General features: G+C 43.3%; 1 protein-coding gene across 2 annotated transcripts in view; it reads left to right on the top strand.

The window, feature by feature from the left end:
* The first annotated feature begins 243 nt into the window (after positions 1-243).
* The window catches only part of EPAS1 (endothelial PAS domain protein 1), a 77,253-nt gene continuing 57,486 nt past the window's right edge, over positions 244-20,010 (top strand). Inside the window, exon 1 of one of the 2 annotated variants that reach the window (XM_074537195.1) lies at positions 244-595. In XM_074537195.1, coding sequence (XP_074393296.1) covers positions 570-595 — 26 coding nt within the window. In that variant the 5' untranslated portion in view covers positions 244-569. The remainder of the gene's footprint in view (positions 596-20,010) is intronic. The other variant, XM_074537194.1, reaches the window with a different exon arrangement.

Consider the following 20,010-nt stretch of genomic DNA (forward strand, 5'->3'; position numbering starts at 1 on the left):
AAAGTTTCAAAAAAAAAGAAAGTTCAATAACCAAAAAGTTAAATAACTGGAAAACAGGACAGCAGCGGAGGGGCCGGTGCCGTGCGGGAGCGCGGAGCGGGGCCGGCGGGGCGGAGCGGAGCGGCCCCGCTGACCCCCAGCCGGGCCGGTGCCGGGGGCGGGGAGCCCGGGGCGCCCCGCGGGCCCCCATTGGCGGGCGCGGCGGCGGCGGCGGGGCCGGGCCGTGCGGGCTGAGTCCCGGGCGGAGGGGGCCGGCCCTGCCCCCGCGGCCGGCGGCTGCCCGAGGTTTAAAGTGAGAACTTTCTGCGGGCGGCGCCGAGCTGCACAGCCCCGCCGCCGCGTCGCTCCTGTCCCGCCGCAGCAGCCACCGCTACCACCGCCTCCCCCGGGCGGGCCGTACAATCCTCGGCAGTGTCCTGAGACTGTACGCCCGCCTCGGGGGCGACCCGGCCGAACCGGACCCCGCTCCCCGCCCGCCGGCGCCCGCGGAGCCCCGCGTCCCGCGGGCAGGTGCTGAGCGCGCCCCGGCCCGGGAGGCGGCGCAGGAGCCGGCAGCAGCCGCCGCCGCGATGACAGCTGACAAGGAGAAGAAGAGGTGAGGGGCCGCGGGCGAGGCGCCGCGCTGCTCGGGCCGCTGCGTCCTCCTTCTGCGGCTGCCCCCTTGGGCCGCGGGATCCCCGCCCCGGGGGCGCTGCCGGCGGGACGGCGCGGCCTCGGCTCCCCCGCCACCGCTCCCGTGCGAGGGCTCTACCCGGAGCCTTTGCGGGGACCGGCTGCGGCGTGAATGAGTGTGAGTGAGTTAGATCGCCCGGCCCGGGCGGGGACAGGGGCCGGGGAGCAGCGCCGGTCCCTCCGGGGTAACCTGCGCTCCGTCCGGGCCGCGCCGAGCCGGGCAGCGCCTGCCCGGAGCTGCCCCCGCCGGCGGCACCGCGGCCGCAGCGCACCTGGCCCGGTAAAGGCGGCCCCGGCCCGGTAAAGGCGGCCCCGGCTGCGGGCAGGTGCCTCTGGCAGGCAGGGCCAGCCCGCCGGTGTGCGGCCACTGCGTGTACGCAGTGGCGGGGCTTGGTGTCAGCGAGGGCAGGGGGAGTAGGAAACTATTTTTCAGTTGAGGACAGGGGTTTTGAAGGTAGCAGCACTCTTAGCAAAACGTGTTTTATAACTAAAGTCGCGTGGATGAAATTGCCAGGCTGTGTAAATATTTCGACACCTCCTCGCTCCGGTCCGAGGCGCTGGCCGCGGTGCATCTCCCGCGGTTCCCGGGGCTCCTCAGCTGTCATCGGGTTTTTCCGGAGGGCCCAGAGCCCCAGCAGTGCCCAGCGCCTCGTTTGCTGCTGCCCTTTGCGGGGGATGTAAAGCCAGACATTCCCACACTGCCAGAGCGACCGTTCCAGAGGGAATCAGAGTAACGCACTGGTAGTTTTGTAGCTCATCAAAGCGTGTTTTCTTGTTGGTTCTTGAGAACAAACGTCAAAATAAAACTCAGCGGTTTTAAACAGAAATTACAGGTGGAGATAAAGACAAGAATTATCTACTTGTTGCTCCAAAGCTATAAACAATTCCTATGGATGAGAGAGGGTACGGACATGGGGAAAACTAAAACTAAGTGAATAAAGGTCTGTGAAGTCTTGTAGGATATGTATTCAGTCTGATTTCTGCAGCAGGCAGGATCCGTCGATTATCAGCACAAGTTACTGTTCTGGCCATAGATTCTCTTTATAAGCGATGTGGTTTATAGACTAAGAATTTTATTTTGTTATTTGTCGTGTGTACTATCCAGTTACCATGCAGTAAACTCTAAACCTTGGGTTTTTGTTTGTGTAATAGCTCCTTTTTTATTGAGTCACCCTATGACGATGTAGTAGGGGAGGTATAGCAGTGTAAATCATACCTTTTCCCTGTAGTTCTGTTTTCCTCAGTTTATCAAAAACTAACATATTAAGGTTAAACAGTTACTTCAAGTGTATTTTGTTCTAGGTAGAGTGCAGAGTAAAAAAATACATGTACATTTTGTGTCTTATGTTGAAAAAGTAAAAAATTATAGTACAGTACAATGTAGTTAATGTGTTAGTTTATGAGGCAAGAGGATGAAGCACCGTATATATTGGAAATACACTGCTTTCATTGTATCACCTCTTTTTAACAGGGCACTCAATCTCTTCACTTTTACCCTCTTGCTTTCAAGCAGAGTGAGGGATTGAGCGCTGTCTAATCTTGCAGGACAGCACACTGAAGTGGTTTGGGGAAACACTCTTCAGATACTACACAGGCTTCACAGGACTGAAGTCTGAACCCTGATCCTGACTCCCTCACTGCTTTTAAATAGTGACATTCAGTGACAATTTTTCTGTTTCTCTCAGAAGTAGACTAGTTGTTATCTGGTTCGTGGGTTTGTTGCGTAAATTAATGTTTGTGGAAGAGCTGGGAGAGTGTCATATGAGGGATTTCAGATAGCTGGCTTGTGCCTCTCTGTCAGTGTGCTGTGGATATCCCTACTGGGGATGTACCCTATGTAGCCTGTTGAAACAAGATCGTTTTGCTCTCTTAATTTTCCAGTACTATTTTAGAGTAGGTTTATTGCCTTGAGTTCGACAGTTAGTGTATTGTTTGCTTGATCTCTATCCAGATATGCAACTAGGATCTCTAACCTTACTTGCTAATAGCATTTATAAATCACTTTCACAGAGAAAAGGTGGGGCAGTGTTACCAGATTTCCAGGCAGCTCTGAAACTATGTTGAGGAGCAGATCTCTTACTGTTAAACAAATGTTCTAAGGAAGATAATCTTTGATTCTCTTAATGGTCCCTTTAAGTTGAAGAACATCCTCAGGTCCTCATTTGAAGCTCTGTTTGCCAGCAGAAAAGAGCAGTTGCTTTATTTGGAACAAATGTTATGGCACTTTCAGTAGGCTGATTTAAAGTTAGTCCAAGATTCAGAGCTGAAATTAATATGATTATTCTTTTAACTTATTTTAAAAAAATCTACATAATATTAGATACTCTCTTAGAATGCTGGTAATTAGAAACCGGGAGAAGGAGGAATAAAAGGGCATAACACATTTTAGCATATAATGAAAGCTAAGGGGAAAGTATCTGATCTGTACAGCTGTGCAGTACAACAACAAGTAGTAGGTAAGTCCCAATGTAATTCAAGCAGTCTGGTACAATATCTTGATGTGGTTTTTAATGATTTGCAAGACAGTTACTTTGTGAGGAGTGGATGTTGTGGTAAATGAATGGTTCTGAATGGACAACAGTGTCTGTTTGAGAAAAGTTTGAAGCCAGGCTCAGGACAAGCCAAGTAGCACTGAGAAGGATGCATCATTTTGCTTCACCTTCTCAGTTGTGTTGTTACTTGGGGAATTCTGTGTTTGTTTTCCAGTTATATGAAAAATAAACCAGTTTTGCAGCTCAGGGTGTTTCTGTGCTAGTGGTCCCCATGTAATTACACAATAGGTTTTGTGACCATAACCATGTAATGTTACATAAATCCGTTTAACTTCTTCTGGCCCAGCTAGTAAAGAAATGGGATTGTCCCCAGTTATTATCTAGGTAACAGGCTGCTTTCATTTACCCTTTTACTTTGGGCTTTATTTGATGTTGAGCCCCTCTAATGAGGTACTTTGTGCCTCAAATTTTGCTGACCTTTTTCCTTCAGGAGAGTAGTTTTGCCAAACTGAGGTCACTCTTGGCTGTTCCTCCTCAGGATGAGGAAACCGTCCTGATGGCACAGCTCTCCAGAGCTCAGGTAGTTGCTCGCTCATAATGGATATAATTGGGATGTCAGGAAATGTGAGCCTTTGGATGTGCCAAGGTGTTAAACTGCAGATTTCAAGAAACACACACTCTCAGTTTTGTTCTTCTCAGTACATTTTCTGTGTGTCACTGTTGCCAGGTATACTCCCTGTTGCCTGATATTCTGTGATGGTGGTGACAGATCATCTTGTCCATTCTCTTGCCAATCCAAGTTTGTCCTTATACTCTTTTAAACCTCACTTGATGTACTTTAGCTGATGGAGGTTAGAACACTTTCCTTTGTGGACGATTTCATAGATTACTCAGCTCCATTAAAAAAAAAAAAATTAAGTTTTATTATTGCTCAACATCTCCCCATGCATAGCCCACATATTTTAGTTACTTCTGTTTGCTTCTGTGTTCACATCTGCTCTTGCAGGTTTTCTTGTTTGGAGTTATCAAAAAGAAATGTGATCCCCTGAATTCCTGGTGAACAATCTGTTGAAATTGGCTGTTTAGCACATATTTATGGTGTGTTAACATTAAGCAATTCGTATTTACGTTTCAGCACCACAAATTCAGACACTTCATAGCTTGCAGGTCATCTTGAATGATCCTGGCCACTCATAGCCCTCCTACTTTGGTATTGCCCCTTCTCTTTCTGTACTCACTGCCCTTTCTAGAGATGTCTGGCTTTTCTACCAGAGGGTGGCCCAAGGGTACAGGAGTGAGGAGGGACAGGCTCACGCCTGCCCTGGCCCTGCCTTTGCCCGCAGTGACATGGAGCAGAGGCTGGGCTGAGCTCTGGCTTGGGAACTCCTGACTTCTGCTGCCCACCTCTGTGGTTTCACCTCCACAGAGCCAGAGTACTTCAGCTTGGTGAGGACTGAAAGGCTTTTGCTGTGGGAATGGTGTGCAGTGCGAGTGCCTCCAGTGTGCACCATCCTCCCAAAGTGATCTGAGCATCTGGGAATTTGTGTTTCACCAGTTGCTCCAAGGGCTTGCTCTGCTTGTGCTTAGTGCTTGGCCCTAGAGCAATTTAAAAATCTGTCAGCCCTTCATAAACACAATCTTTGTGTCATGCCCTTATCTCTGCATCTCTGTCACATTTATCTTGTGTGGATCATTAAGAATGTCTTGCATATTAGAGATACTTTGCTAATAACCAGTTTTGCATTTATGCTGTGAATTCAGGAGATCCATCATGAGTATCAAAATGGATCTCTCTATATCTTTCTGTAATATTTTTAACTATGATGGATTCATAAACATTAAGTATTTTTGTTTTCAGGTTCCAAGCAGGAGCTGCTGCTAGGTGTGGTGAGAGCAGTACTCTTCAAGCATTAAATTTTTTGCTATTCTTAGGATAAACATTAGAGTGAGGAAATGAGAATACAAAAGCAGATTGTATTTAAAAATAATTTAAATACTTGGAATGGTTTTATTCTGCTAAAGCTATTTGTGAAATGCTATTGTGTTAATTACTCCAATATTCATAGTGACATGTGTATCTTAATAGTTATAAATAGTTCTGTTCCTAGTAGCTGGCACAAGGTTGACAGAGCCCTTCTCTTAAATGAAGAGAAACTGCAAGAATGAATATTAATGCATCTGGCAGATTTTTTCTCATTTATCTTTCTTGTGCTCAATTTGCTTAAAAGACAGTATAATAAAGTAGTTATTTGGTGAGGATAAAACCTTGACTGCTTATATGTAAAAAAAAAAAACTTCTTACATTTACAGAGCTGCTTTTTATGAGACACTTTCTGAAGTATGTAAAATGGGAAACTATTTTATTATGCATTTGGAAAGTAGCTTAATAAAGTACAGTAGGCCAATTGGCTGATAAATAAGTACTGTTCCAAAGTAACTCACTTAATTATGTTCTTGAGATCAAATCTAATTATGATTTTGTTTTTCCTCTGTGACTTTATTTAGGTCTAGAAAATTTTGCTGAAACAAAATCTGCCATAATAAATTTTGATTAAATGGGCATATTTGGGGCTGAAAACAGTTGGACTTGTAATTTAATTTACTTGACTGTTATTACAAAGCATTTGGATTTGGATAGCATCTCTATTACGCTTCTTTGTCCATTGCTGTATGTGACACAGGAAATTTTCAGTATTTATTTTATAGAAACCCATCAAATGTTTTGCCAGACAAGGAGCAAAGTTGCTCTAGTTGAATTTTTATGTCTGATCTTCAGTCAAAGAGGTGCCCTGGTCTTGACCCTTTCTCTGTGTGCTAATATGTGGAATCAGCAGTTTTCTTTGATTTAGGGGAATGTTTAGGGTGTTGCCTCCAAGAAGTTTGAAAAATTCAGAAACTTTACACATACTTTGTGTTAGCCTATGGCTGGACGATTAATACTGACTTATTGCAGCTTTATAAACAAATTGTGTGCATTTGGGCAGGAGGAAGAAACACTTTTTTATTTTGTTTGTGCTCTCAAGTAGGACAAAACCAGAATAACACAACTCCTCAGTGGTTTTTATTCCTAATGTAAATATGTTGAACCACCCTCCAAGTTACAAATGCTGCTTCGTTCTGCCATGTATGTGTGCACTGATTTGCTTTCAAACAAACATTAAATAGCATTATTAAGTAGTGTTTTAATCTCAAGTATTTGTGGGGAATCTGTAGAACCAAAGTGACTGTTTGTTCAAAGAGATTTCAGCAGCATATTGTGTTTCCAACAAGAACCATCTCTCAAACTGCATTTGCCTGTTCCTGGCTATTCCTCCAGTCCCTGCTTCTTGAGCATGTCCCTAAATCCCAGCTCTGACCTGCATGAATGACACTTCCAGGGCAGAATTTGGACAGACTGTAAAGTAGGACTGTGATGGAGAGAACAACCGGACTTTGATGGGATTTGGCTGGGATTTGTTTGCTTGGTTTGGTCATATATATGAGTGAAGAGTGATGAGTGCAGGTCTGACAATGCTCTCTGTTGCCTGCCTCGTTCTTTAAATCCTCTCCCCCAAACAAACAAAACAAAAAGGAAAAAAAAGTAACTCCTGATTGTTTTCACCTCCTTCTCCACAGCACTGGCTGAAGCACAGAAACATCCCTTTATATTTGAATATGAAATATTGTGTGCATTGAACTACTTCTGTCTGCACTTTTGCAATAACATTTTGGAGCTAGAAGAGTGTGAGCAGTCTCGTTGTGTTTCAGGAAATTGTGTTATCTAAGGAAAAGCTAAAATTAGAAGTGATATGGGGAGCCTTGTGCATGGCGACTTTTTTTGGGGAGGGTGGTGTGGTTTGGTTTTGGTTTTGTTTTTTTTTTTAAACAGAGCAGCTCTCCTAATGGATGAATCATGTGGGTGTAACTTATGGCACTTGATAGCAGGCAGTCTGTCTGAAGGTATATGTAAGGTAGTAAGATTACTGGGATCATTTAAAAATTATTTGGAGCTACTGAAACGTGAACTTAATCTATTGTAAATATTTGTTACTCATTATCTAATATATCAAAATATATGTGGTTGGAGTTGGGTAAATGAAGGTAAGATGTAAAGTGCAAATTTCAAACAATGGTACCAAGTGCTGGAGAAGCTGCAGATACAGTTGGTGAATATTTTCTGTAAAAACAAATATTTTCTTGGAAAATAATTTTCCAGAGCACAAGGGAAACAAGAGCTAGTGTTCTAGTTTGGCTAGACTAAAATGAAGGGACTGGGTTGAGAAATTGTCAAGACATATGTAGACTGCTGAAACATTTTAGATCTGGGTTCATTTTTACAAGGTTTCCTGTGTTGCATTATGTTGTTAATTGAAAACCAGGTGTTCTAAATTCATTTGAATGAGACTTAAATAATTATTAGTCACTTGTTAATTTAAATATTTTTCTTTTTTCTTTGTCTTTCTTTTCTGGTGTTAGACTTAATGGGGTTTTTTTTCCAGATCTTTACTGTACTGAAGTCGTGTACACATACATGTGTCTGATTTGGTGGCTTGACCTCAATCAGATTCTTGTCCTTCTTTCAGGAGAAATCTTCACATTTATCTGCTAAACCAAAATATTAGGTATTCCTTTTACAGTATTTACAAGGCCCTCATCACTTAAAGCCTTGAATTCAAAACAGTCCCAGTCTTTCAAAAACTGCAATTGCTTAGACAAGTTACCAGGTCTGATGAAAATACTTAGTCCTCTTTGGCTTGGGTTAGGCAGGAAGTGTGACTTGGCAACGACAAAGGTCCTCTCTAGCTTTGGTTGTGTGAACAGCTTTTTAAAGACTGTAGTATAATTGAGAACATAGCAGTGAAGGCTCGCCATAACCCCTCACTGGCTCCCGACACAACAGACAAGAAAGTCAAAATACGGGAGAGATGAAAACAGCATGTTTACAGAATTTCTGACTTGTTCTCAAGGGACTGATAATTTCAGAGCCATGTTCTCAAAAACCTGCCTGCATATGCTGAGAGATAGACATGTTTGCCTTTCCCAGGAAAGCTATTGCTTTAAGTAGCAGATATAATATCTTGAAATATAGTCATCCCAGGTGATATCAACCTTTGGCCTAGTACACGTGTTTTCTTTACATAGTCAGCTTCTGAATCCCTTATATATATCATTTTAGTACACAGAAGGTGGTTTGTTGAATGGTTTCAGTTTAAGAACCCAGTTCAGTGGCCTGAATAAGTTGCATGAAATCTTAAAAATGTGCCCTGTTCTTCTCTTCTTAAAAGGCAAAACTGATGGTCATTTGTGGTGTGAGAGGCCTTATGAACTTTTTTTTAAACTGCATGGGAAAATATCCATTAAGGGCTCATAATTTTGGTGCAAGTTGTCTTATAGTGTTCAAAAATTACTGTATAATATTTTCACCTTAGTTCTATTCATGCTCTAGTATGATAAATATTTGCTTAGGTAATAAGCTGAAGCAAGTATGAAGTGGGATGGTTATTAGGCAGATTTTATAAAGGTGGTGGAAGTATACTTTAGAGAACATTCCTTGTATTTTGTTTCACCCTTAGCATATCTAAGGTGTTTACTGCCATAAAAAGGTGCTTAAACTGCTTAAGCTAGTGGTATCACAGCTGTAGTCATTTGCACTTGCATTTGTATGATAAACTACAAAGCAATCCTATTCAGCCATTGTGTTTGGGACATTCTCTGGCTGCTGCTGGTCTCAGGCCCTGTCTGTTCATTCGCAATTGTATCACCCTCTCTGCCAGTAAATTCTAGGTATTATTGGGTGCTTATTGTCAAAATACTTCAAAGATCTCTCAGACGTTAAGAAACCATCCTCTCTGTATTTCTACACTTGTAAATGGGGAATGTTGCTAGGAATGTGCCCAGCTTTTAGCTGTCTGTGCAATTTGTATCCAAAAGTCGTTGCAAATAGCAGAGTATCTTCTGAGATGATAAGCATTGTTGCTCCTGGTCAGATTTTTGTGTAGCATTATGATGAAATAAACTTGTTAGCTGATGGCAATGACAGTGTCTTCAGGCTCCCAGGTATTTATGGTGAGTATTGACTTAAAGCTGATAGGAAGTTTGCTTAGAACAAAAATGCCTTTTGAGTGATCTGTGGAATGTCAGCGTCACATGTGGATGTGTGAGAAGAAATTCAGCATTAAATGGCTTTATCGTGCCACGGCTCCTTAGGCAGTTTTTCTCTGGAATATAAATGCAGTGACCAGTTAGAACTATACTACACTCCAGGTTATTTTTTTTACGGTCTCAGTTGCCTTCCCTGTGTTTCATAACCTGTGAGAGAAGATTGCAAGTTGGTGAAAGTGCTTTTGGTATTTTCCTATAGTTTTTGCCAGATGATTCTTCTGGAAAAGCTGCATTTGTGTAATTCAGTGAAGGTGAAGAGCCTTTGGGAAGGGGTAAGCATTTTGGAATAGCCTCTGCATATTGCCCTCAGCATATGGTCTTGGAAGAACAGCGAGGCTTTGCCTGCTGCTGGCTGTTCCTGTTCCTCCTCTGTCTCAAAGGAAAACCATGACAAATGTGGCTCTTGGTTTACTGCTTCCAAGTATCCTCATATTGATCTGGGAGACAGTTTCTGTTGTCCTGTAAGGTTGTCTTGCACATTAAGAGTGCAGAGAGTTGGAGTTGGGCAGTTCTTGCACATGGGATGGCTGAGTTTTGCTTGCAGGGCAGGAAACCAATGCCTCAAGACAGATAATTATGCTTGGTTTTAACAAAACAGTGTTATTTATGCTTTTCAGGGAAGGTAGACATTTGGGGGTGTTGACCCCCCTTCATTGCTTAATGCAGTACTTTTATGTGCGTGGTTTGGCGGAAGATGCCACGTTTCACTGAGGGAACATAGCTTGCTTCAGCTGCGGGTGGGCTGTTTTTGTGCTGCAGCTGTAAGATTATCAGTTTGTGTTAATAAATCTGGTTCTTGGGTTTTCTCCCCGGTGAATGATTTGAAGGATGTGTTTATTGCCATTACTAATCAGAGGGACATTTTTATAGGAACATCCTTTCTGTGCTCAAGTTGCCTCAATGCTTCTACTGGCTTTTTTACGTAACAGCAAAGCAGTATTATGTTCCTAGTGATTCACAAAAGGGGACTATCCCGTTCTCTTAGGCTTGTGCTGGCTTGAAAATGAAATAGAGGCAAGTGCAGATATCTTCAGGGAAACTTTATGCTGGTGTTTCGAAACAGCCATTATTTCCCATTTAGGAAAAACCAACCCCCCAACCCTACTTTTGTTTGTCAGCTGCATGACTGGCCCGAACAAAGACTCTCTGGCATGGGGACCTGGGCCAAAGTGCAGTGAAGCTGAATAAAATCATGTTTTAGATTCTGTTTCTTGAGCTTGTTCACCACTCTCAGTAGAGCTGGCTGTGAAAGTCGAGTCTGGTTGATGACCTGGCTGCTGAACAACAGCTTTAGCAAGTGGGTCTGGCCTCTGCAGTTGCTTCTTCTGTCTTCTTTCCCCTCCACACCCTCTCTAAAAGCCCCTTGCTTGGCCCATGTCTTTGTTCTGCTCAGGGTACTCAGGGCATTGCATTGATAACGTAGCCTGGACAGTGTGGTGTGGCTGCTCACTGTAGTTATCCTAGCTCCCCAGTCTGGAAAACTGGGATGGTAGTACATCCTTCCTTCCACCCTTTGTGTGTCTTATTTATTTAAACTGTAAACTTTTAAAAATGGAGCCTTTCTATTTCTATGCCTAATACAATGCTGTAGATATGCTGGCAAGAAACTTGTAGAATAAACCTAACTTGAAAATGCTTTAATAGGAGGTTGTCAAGTGGAAGGAGCTTGGTTATCTCTCACTCCTATATTACCTGGTTAATTGCTCTCTTTACTGCAGCACTCCATATTATCCCTCAATATGTAGGTTACACCCACGTGCTGACGGGTGACCTCCGCCTTCGCTTGCTTCACCTTTGAATTTGTCCTCCTGTCATACAAGATCCGTGTGCAATTCAGACGCCCCAAGCAATTGAGAAGGTGGGGGTGTTGGTGGCGGCAGCAGGGGATTGCAACACCCTGAAAGCATCCCAGGGATGATAAACCCCTTATTCTTTCAGATTTCATCACGGAGCAGGCAGGTGAGCAACCCACGGGGCAATAAGAGTGAAAAGGAGGCTTTGGCCATCACAACAAAACCGGTCTTTTCTGCAGATGGGCAGTTCAGCAGGGTTCCAGCAATCATTTGCTCTCAGTTTCTTTGACAGAGAGCTGTAAGAAAGTAGAAGAGTGCTGACACACAGGGTTATTGGGACATGGATTTAGAGGTCAGCATACACAGTCTCACTCACAGAGCCTGAAGCCTGTGGATCTTCATTCAGTTAAGGCTTCTCTTGCATATGGGTGCCAGGGTGGGCCAGAAGATGGAGTCCCTGCAGGGTTTAGTGTAAAGAGGAGACAGTGAGAAAAGCCTAATGTTTCAGACAGACTTGGCAGCTTTGCACACTGTGTGCAGGCCCTGAGGAAGATAGTGCAAGAGGCTGTGTTATCTGTGTAACACTTCTTTCCCTTTGCCTACCAGATCTTAGGACAACATCTCCCTGCCCCTCAAACCTAAATGTCTCTGTAAACATGGTGTAACTAAATTCCAGTTTCTCAAACAGCAAATATGAAGCAATGAACCAGAGTGACCAGCTCTATTGCTTTCTGACACTTAAAAAGAAGTATTTTAAAAGAAGCAGATGACAGCAAATGGTGCTTATTCAAATAGGAACTTTTCAGAGCTCTTGTAATGTGGGGAATAAAATGAGCAGGGAACAAAGTTGGCATTGAAGGTCACAGTGGGGATTTTGGGTGCAGTGATGGCTAATGTGGAGCAGAAGTCCTCCTAAAGGCGGAGCTGAAAGAGGAAGAGCGCCTGCCACCTGACCTGTTAAAACCTTTTAAGAAGAAACACTGCCAACGTGAAGTCATTGCAGAGCATTCCTTCAGAGGGAGTCATGTGATGAATACAGTGCAACTGTAAAATGATTTCATGTTATATTGCATTTTGAGTAGGTTACAGCCAGGGAAAGAGCCTACTGAGTCATTTGTTGAGCTGTGTGCTCCTGTTGGTTTGGTTTCCTAAGTTTCTCTTTGTACCTTCATTAACAGTTGGAGTACCTGGCTTTTGTACCAAAAAACCTCCATGTCCATAATATCTATAACCTTTATCAAAATGGAGTTCAGTTCCTGCCTCAGACCTCTGGGCACTGTTTCATGAAAATGGCTTTGAGGAAAATAAAATGTCAGCTGTGTGTGTTATAAACTTTCATCCCTCTTGAAAGAGGGTTTCATGATCATTTCACTTCTGGCCTTAGCTGGTGGATTAAGCAAATTAAATACCTTTGCAAGGTATGAGGAAAGTAAAACAAGCATCTGTTCTTATGCTGTTACTTGTATAGGAAATCAGTTCTGATTCACACTTGTAAGAAGGAATATTTGGTGGGCAAATGTATTTCATTGTGCTGTGTTTGCCAACGTACCAGGAGATGTTTTAGTGAAGCTGTGGAATATGAAATCAATATACTGAAGGAAAATCAAGAGGAGGCTTCAGCCTAGAGATATACTTGCTCCTGAGAGTCAAGACAATCTCCCTTTCCACCTCAGAGGAAGTAAACACCTTCTTGTGCTTGTGGTTGGAGGTATACTATAGTTTGCTGTTGCTGAATATAGATTGCATATAGGAAGTCTGGAGAAGGATTATGGCTCAGTGAAGTACTTGGATATCAAAAGAAACTTTAATAGATGATGAGACAGTGATTAGATGAATTATCCCCTTCTAGCTTGTTTCCTTAGGGGATCGAGGTTTACACGGTTATAGTGTGTCTGCCTCTATTTCTGATAGAGCTGTAGAGATCTCAAGGATACTAAATAACTGGGAGCAGGTGGTGTAATGGCTACAGGGAAAAGTTGCAGCCACAAGTCCATTTCCCTGTAGAGAAGAAAGACCTGCTATGGCTGAAGAAGTCCAAGTGTCAGCCAGCTACATGCTTGCAGCTTGCTGTGCCACAGGTTCCAGGATCCACCAGGACCTGCAGAATCTGTAGGAGTGTGTTTTTGCTAGAGCCCTTGTTGGCACAACAGCTTGTTGCTTTTGCAGTGTAGTTCACTGGTTAACGCTTGTGGTGTTTTAAAAACTTTCTGTGAGCTATTTGCCTTGCTATTTGGCAGAAATAGGTACAGATAAAAGGCTGCTCCGTACTCTGGGTGTTTTCAGGTGTTTCAGTGTGCCTAGTTAGACCTTACTGGTTTTGGATGAAGAAACTGCTGTGCTACTATGATTAATACTAACACTTAATACTGTGGGCTATGTAGACTGGCCACATTAAAACCACCGATGTATGCTTCACTCAGGCCTTGAGAAGGGCAGCTAGACTTGTTTCTGCTGGATGGGAATCTCTGACTTCAGCTGGAGAAACAACTGCACTTCTCAACAGCTTTAACTCTGGATCCGGCTGTAGAAAGATCTGTTTTGGTTGGAGAGGCCCAACTGTGTGTGCGCTGGTGTTGATTGTTGGGGTTGTGATTAATTTTGGGCATTGTTATACTGGCAGTAACAATGAAGGCATTGTCACCACTAACATTTTCACTTTCCTGTGTTGTTGCAGTGCTTGTTTAATTATTTTTGCAAGAGCAGTAGGCTATGGGAACCTTTTCATGTGCAAACCGCATTGAAGGCGGGAATCTCCTGTTAAGAGTTGCATATTTTTGTTGTTCCCATAAGCAAAGGTAATGATGAAAACTTTTAAAATTGGTTCATTGGCTTTGGCATACGGTATCTACTGAAGATCTCTTGTACTTCTCAGAATCACTTCCCCCAGTCGAGGCAGTACTACTGTTCGGTTTTTGTTTGTATTATGTGTTTGCTGGAAGGAGAGTGCTATTGTGTGTTTTTGAGGGTGATTACAAACATAAAATAGATTCTCTTGAGAACGCTTTGTCTACTCTCATCACAATTGGTAATTGTTTTGTGTTGTGTAAGACTCTGCATGCTGTGCTTCTTATTTGGCACTATGTGTGTGTGAACCTAAAACTGGATTTCCACCCCCAGCATTTTATCACAGATATTTTAAAGGTGAATCCTGGAACAAAGCATAAAACCTCTCTGAACTCATGTATTGCTAAATGATGAATGTTTACCCAATTAAGGCAAGTTTTTTCAGTCATTTCAGAAATCAAGTTTGCTACATTTTAATGGATGTCTTCTCCAATTAAGACCTGCATGAGGTAGCTTTCAAAAGTGAATAAAACCACCAAACCCCACTCCCAAAACAATTACTTTTGACGTTGACTAAAACAGACTAAAATAGTATAGTTATGTACAAGGTGGGTGTCATCCTTTTGCCCAGTGTATTTTCCTAGGTCATTCCAAAATGCCAAAGGAAAAGGAATCCATAATCTTCATATATCCTATTAGCAGAGAGCCTTGAGGTAGAGATGGGCAAGATGTGTGGAAAAAATGAGGCTTCTGCTAAACATTTTCTTTGTAGGTCACTTATTGTAGTTGAAATTACAGGGAGCGTAAGGGCAAGTGATCTATTAGCAAAGCCATGAAAATAAACCATTTGCCACTTCTAAGAAGGGTTGGACCAAAATATGCCTCGAATTTTAAAAATAAGTGAAACCTTGGCCAAAAGTAAGACCCGGTTTTTATCTGCATTTCATCAGGTACGTGGCGTCCTGGAACGCAGCCCACTGGCAAAAGCATGGGGAGTGTTATCCTTTGCAGCACTGGGAATGTTCTCTGCTGAATTTGGCGCCAATGACCGAGCTTTGCTTGTTAGCTGAAGTTCACACAGACTCCTTGCCAGGCCTGCCCAGAATGCTGTCTCCTCTGACTTCCTGTGGTCTTGCATAATATTTCCTTGCTCCTTGTATAACTGCGGCTCATTCTGGTCACTGCCCAGTTTATACGGCCGACTTTTTAAAAGGCCAGTCCTGCAAACGTGCGGCCGAGCCATGTCGGCGGCGGGAGGCGTCCCGGCGGTGACGCCAATGGAAGCACATGGAAGCTCCCTTCCACGGGGAACCACCGGCAGCAGGGGCGGGTGTCAGTGCCGACAGGGCTGCAGGCAATAAAGGTGCCTGCTGCGACCTCGTGACGAGATAAGCGTGAGGCACGGCTTCAGATTGAGCGCACCTCTGAAATACGTGCCGCTGTGGCTCTGATTTCTGTGACAAGCACAGGCCTTTAGTGAGGGTGGGGGAGGCAGCGTGCAATGAAATTGCATTTTCAGAACGCTCTGAAATTGTTGGTATTGCTAATAGTCCCTCATTAAACGTCCTTACATTTGCCTTGAGAACATGCTCCGGGTATCCAGAGTGTTAATGACAATGACAGGAATTTCAGAAAACAGTATTTTCATGCTGATGGTTTTTAATGCTTCCACACAAGTTGTTTCTGCAATGGTCTGTGGTTAAAATATGCACTAGTTTTGCATTACTGTTGAAGCACATGTATTTAATAATGTTTACCGTTTACTAGCCTAGATTGTGTGTGTTTTGAAAGTGTATTTCTCAGCAGCTTGTGCCATGTCACTGCGTTCATGCTGATTAATTTCTAAATATTTGTGTTTGCACGTGTAGCTATATGTAGAACACTGTGTGTACTTACAGAGCTTTGTCAGTAACTCATTTTCAGAAAGATGACACTTTCTACATAGTTTAAACACAGTTTTCACACTGTAACTCATATTCTTTGGCAGACCTGTTCCTGGCATGGCTTTGGAAAGCAGAAGAGTAGAGATCACAAAATAGTCACTTTAGTGTGTTTGTAAACTTACTCAGTAGACTGTACTGATTTTTTTCTGTTCTAGTTCCTAGATCATGTATGGTCTTCCAGTTAAATACCATCTGCTTTGAAGAAACAGAAGAATCATTTTAAGGGAAAGCATTCACATTGACTTAGTCATCACAGTCGTGTGAGATTGTGTTTAAATTGTCTCATACTATCATCTTTTCCGTGAATCCAGGTTGTCATAGAAAATGCCATGTTGCCTACACATGACTTCTTGCATTACTGTCTTTCAATCTGATTAATTTATTATGGAAAATGAACTTTTACGGGTTAATGTGTGTTGGGAGACAGCTTTTGTGGTCACTTCAAGGCTGTAGTCTGGTTTGTTACCTTGTATTCTTAGGATCAACTTTTTAGTGGCTACAGTCCAGCTAATGCCATACTTGGAGAATTGGCAGAGTAATAGAGTGGTGATACTACTGACATCTAGGAAACATTTTATAATATTGAGAGTACCAGCACTTCTTGGGGGCACATATAACATATATTGCATTTTTGACAGATGGATGCAAAGCCAGAAATCCTGGCTTACATGCTGTTGGCTTGACCAAACAGCTCTAGCAGCATGGTTGCTAAATAAACCAGGTTAACCTCAACATATTTTGATCAATGGTGGAGAAAAGCAACAAGCTTGCTCCACAGCAAGGGAGTTTGGAGTCCTGGATAAGCCATCCAAATATGAATTGTATGGTAAAAGTAGACTGATGATGGAGTTGGCCCTAAGATTAGGGAAGACACATGAGAATTGCTAAAGGTGTTGGGCTGAGCAGTGTTCAACCAGCTGGAGAACACATTTCACTGTCAATAAAGATGGATTTTCTCTCCAAATGGAAGCAGTTAGAGATATTTTAGGACCTGACAGTCCATTTCGTTTAATACGAAATATGTTCCTCTGATGTACATAATTTTAAGTGATTTCAAAAAAATTGTTTTGCCTTATAAAGTCAGAGCTAGAAATCTACTCTGCGTATAGAAGAAGAAAATTTAGAAACTCTTGTTCAAAAAACATGGGGTGATCCTTAGTCCTTTTTTTGGCAGTGTTAAAAAGGCACACGTGCTCTCTGAATCCAAATGTAGCCAAGTGTTGGAGAGATCCACGGCTTTTCCCTTTTCCTTGATGAGATAGAAATGTGCTCATGGGCACTGCAGAAGGTTTGAGGGTTTAATCCTCAGCTGTGCAGGCAGGCAGATACCCACTGCAGTCAGTGGGAGTTTTGTAACATCCCAGTAAACAGCTCGGGATTGTTCACTTGTGTACATGTCCAAATGCGGGTCTCAGTCAGGTAAACACACGTGTGGCTGTAATCTGCTCTGGGAGCCGGGAACACCCTGTGTCCCTGGCGTCACTGGGGACACGGCCACACCTGCAGCTTCGTGCAGCCTCGTGTTAAGGACACCCATGGCCCCTCCAACACGGGTCCTGCCGCAGGACAGGAGTGATAGGCATCTCTGGGGGCACAGCAGCCTCCGTCACTCGGCTCTTGGCACCCGGAGATACTGCTGTCCTTTGGAGGATGTGTTAGCGCAGATACTCGCCTGCAAAATGCCTGTGCTCACAGATAAAGCACAAGGGAGCAGCCTGCCTTGCACCGAGTGTTTTCAGCCTGCCTGCCTGCTCCTCCCTGAAGCTGAAGAGCTTGCTTGGTGTTTCTCAGGCTGAACTTTTACACGAGCAGGAATAAACTTCTCATCTAGAGAAGAGCCTGTGTAAGGGCAAACTGGGAGCAGCAGAGATGCAGCTGTGCTCACAGTGCCAGAGTGTCACAGTGCTTCTCGTGAGCTGTATGCTGCAGCTGGCAGAGTGACAGCACCTGTCACAGGCAGTGTCCAGGGGGAATGAGAGACTTCTCATACAGGTGCTGCTGTGGAGAGAGAGGTGCTGATATTTATTTTAGCTTATTCTCATAATTTAGAGGTCTTTTAATGGCACTTGCCCAGAGGTTGTAGTCTGACAGCAGGGAAAGTAAACCTTGTGACATTACAGCAGAACACACCATGTCTCATCCAGTGTGACTTGTATGCTGTCATTAGGGACCTGTGCACATGAGGGAATGCTGTAGGTGTGTAACAACAATTTCAATGCATATTATAAAATCCAGTCTCATTAAGTACTGAGGACCTCAGGAGTTTTGGAAGAGCTTCTCCTACTGCCTGATGTAGTAATTCAGAATATTAGAGGATAGGTCTAATAACAACAATTAGTACATTTGTATGTTTAAGTATGCTTAAAAAGCTTAAATGAATGTGGTTTGAAAAAGTGAAATGAAAGAACAGTAAAATTAACATTAAAATCTAGCATATGCTCTGGTGAGGAAGTATAGTCTTAGCCATACTCACAGAATATAGAGATCTGAAAATGTTCCTGGTTGACAGATCTGTCAGAACAAGCAGAAGTGAATAGTAAATGTTAACTGTTGCTTGTGGTGTATTGGATTTTTTGTTTGAGTTTTTCAAAGTTTTCATTAGGAATGTGGTGCTGTGCAATAAAAATTATAACCTTTTCAATATGTTAACACCAAAGTCCCAGAAAGAACTATAACATCTTGCACAGTGTTCACACTTCAGTTTCTCTAAATATGAAAAAAAAACCCCAGATTTTTTTTTTTGTTTGCTTTAGTAAGTAAGTATGGGAACATTTGAAAAAAGAACTTAATGCAAGGGAAGCTTTATAAGAGAGGACAGGAGGCACTTTCCTTTTGCTGCTCCTGGAGCCCCTGTAGGCTTGGTGAGGTTGGGGTTTTGGGTGGGGGCGGCAGCACCGATGCTGGGCTCTGCCCTTCCTGCGGAGGGAGTGCTGCTCAGCAGCAGGGCTCTCTCCTGAGGGGCTGCTCCAGGCTGCTGCCCAAAGGGAGGGCTGCAGGCCAGCACCAGGAGCTGTGCAGGCTGTGAGCAGTTCCTGTCTCTGGAGCGTCGTGCTGCCTTACTGCTGCAGGAGTTTCAAAGGGTTCTGCTGAGGCTGGGGCGTGTGCTGCACTTCAGCCATCAAAAGCGCCCACAGGCACCACTGGAGGTTGGACCAGACTTTCCTGGGGTCCATGCTCAGGGGAAGGCTGACAGGCACAGAGACCGGGAGAGCATTTTGGAGAAGCATCTCTGCTTTCTGTGTCCTCCTTGAGGTGGGCTGATGGGAAGATGTTGGGCTACATCAGCCTTTCACCTTGCCTGCCAGGGATATTGCTGTGTATTCCTCTGTAGGAAAAGGTACATACACCAAGAGGACAGAAAGGGTTGATGAAAGGGAAAACCAGATTTACTTTCTTTCATTCTATCCAAATCAGCAACAAAACTCCCTCCACTGATTTCAGTAGCTATACATGCTTTTTGGCCAGCCATCTCATGGTTGTATATCTAATATGTTACATGTGTATGAACCAACTTTTATTCTGATGCTTAATAGATAAGGGTTCTCACAAAATTTTGGTTTGCCTTTTTTTCTTCCCCCAGGAAAACAAACATTTGGTACTAGAAACCATAATTATTGCATACCAATTATTTAGGCTTTTCACCAAATTACATGTGGTTGTTTCCGCAGCAAAGCACATTTTTACATGCCTGTAGTACAACACTAGCCTTGGCCTAACTCTGGGGGATTACAGAGATAAGATACCAACCATGGTTAGGATCATCATCTGATAAACCAGAGCATCAGTAGGGTGCAGAGCTATAGCCTTGAAGGCAGAGAAAATGGTATTTAGGGCTCTTTGAAAATCTTGGTTTAGGGATTGCATAGGAATGATAAACAGATTTTTGCAAGGTTTTATGGGGACACCATTGTTAGCTTTTGCAATAATTACTGAACTGCTTTCTTCTTGCTTGAGAACTGGTACTCTCATTTGTTTGTCACTGTTCAATCATTGGAGTAAAGCACTTGGTAACAAATTGCAGCATGGGGAAGTACTAAGGCTGTCTATTTCAAGCAACATTTGAATACTGAAAACATAGGTAAAATGAAAGGCGAAGGTTAATGATTTAATAACAAGGTCCCCAGGACTGTGCCTTATGTCTGGAAGGCAGTAATTTGCATTTGTTTCCTGTAGGGTGACTTTACT

Source organism: Zonotrichia albicollis, chromosome 3, assembly GCF_047830755.1.
Source record: "Zonotrichia albicollis isolate bZonAlb1 chromosome 3, bZonAlb1.hap1, whole genome shotgun sequence".
NCBI classification, from domain to species: Eukaryota; Metazoa; Chordata; class Aves; order Passeriformes; family Passerellidae; genus Zonotrichia; species Zonotrichia albicollis.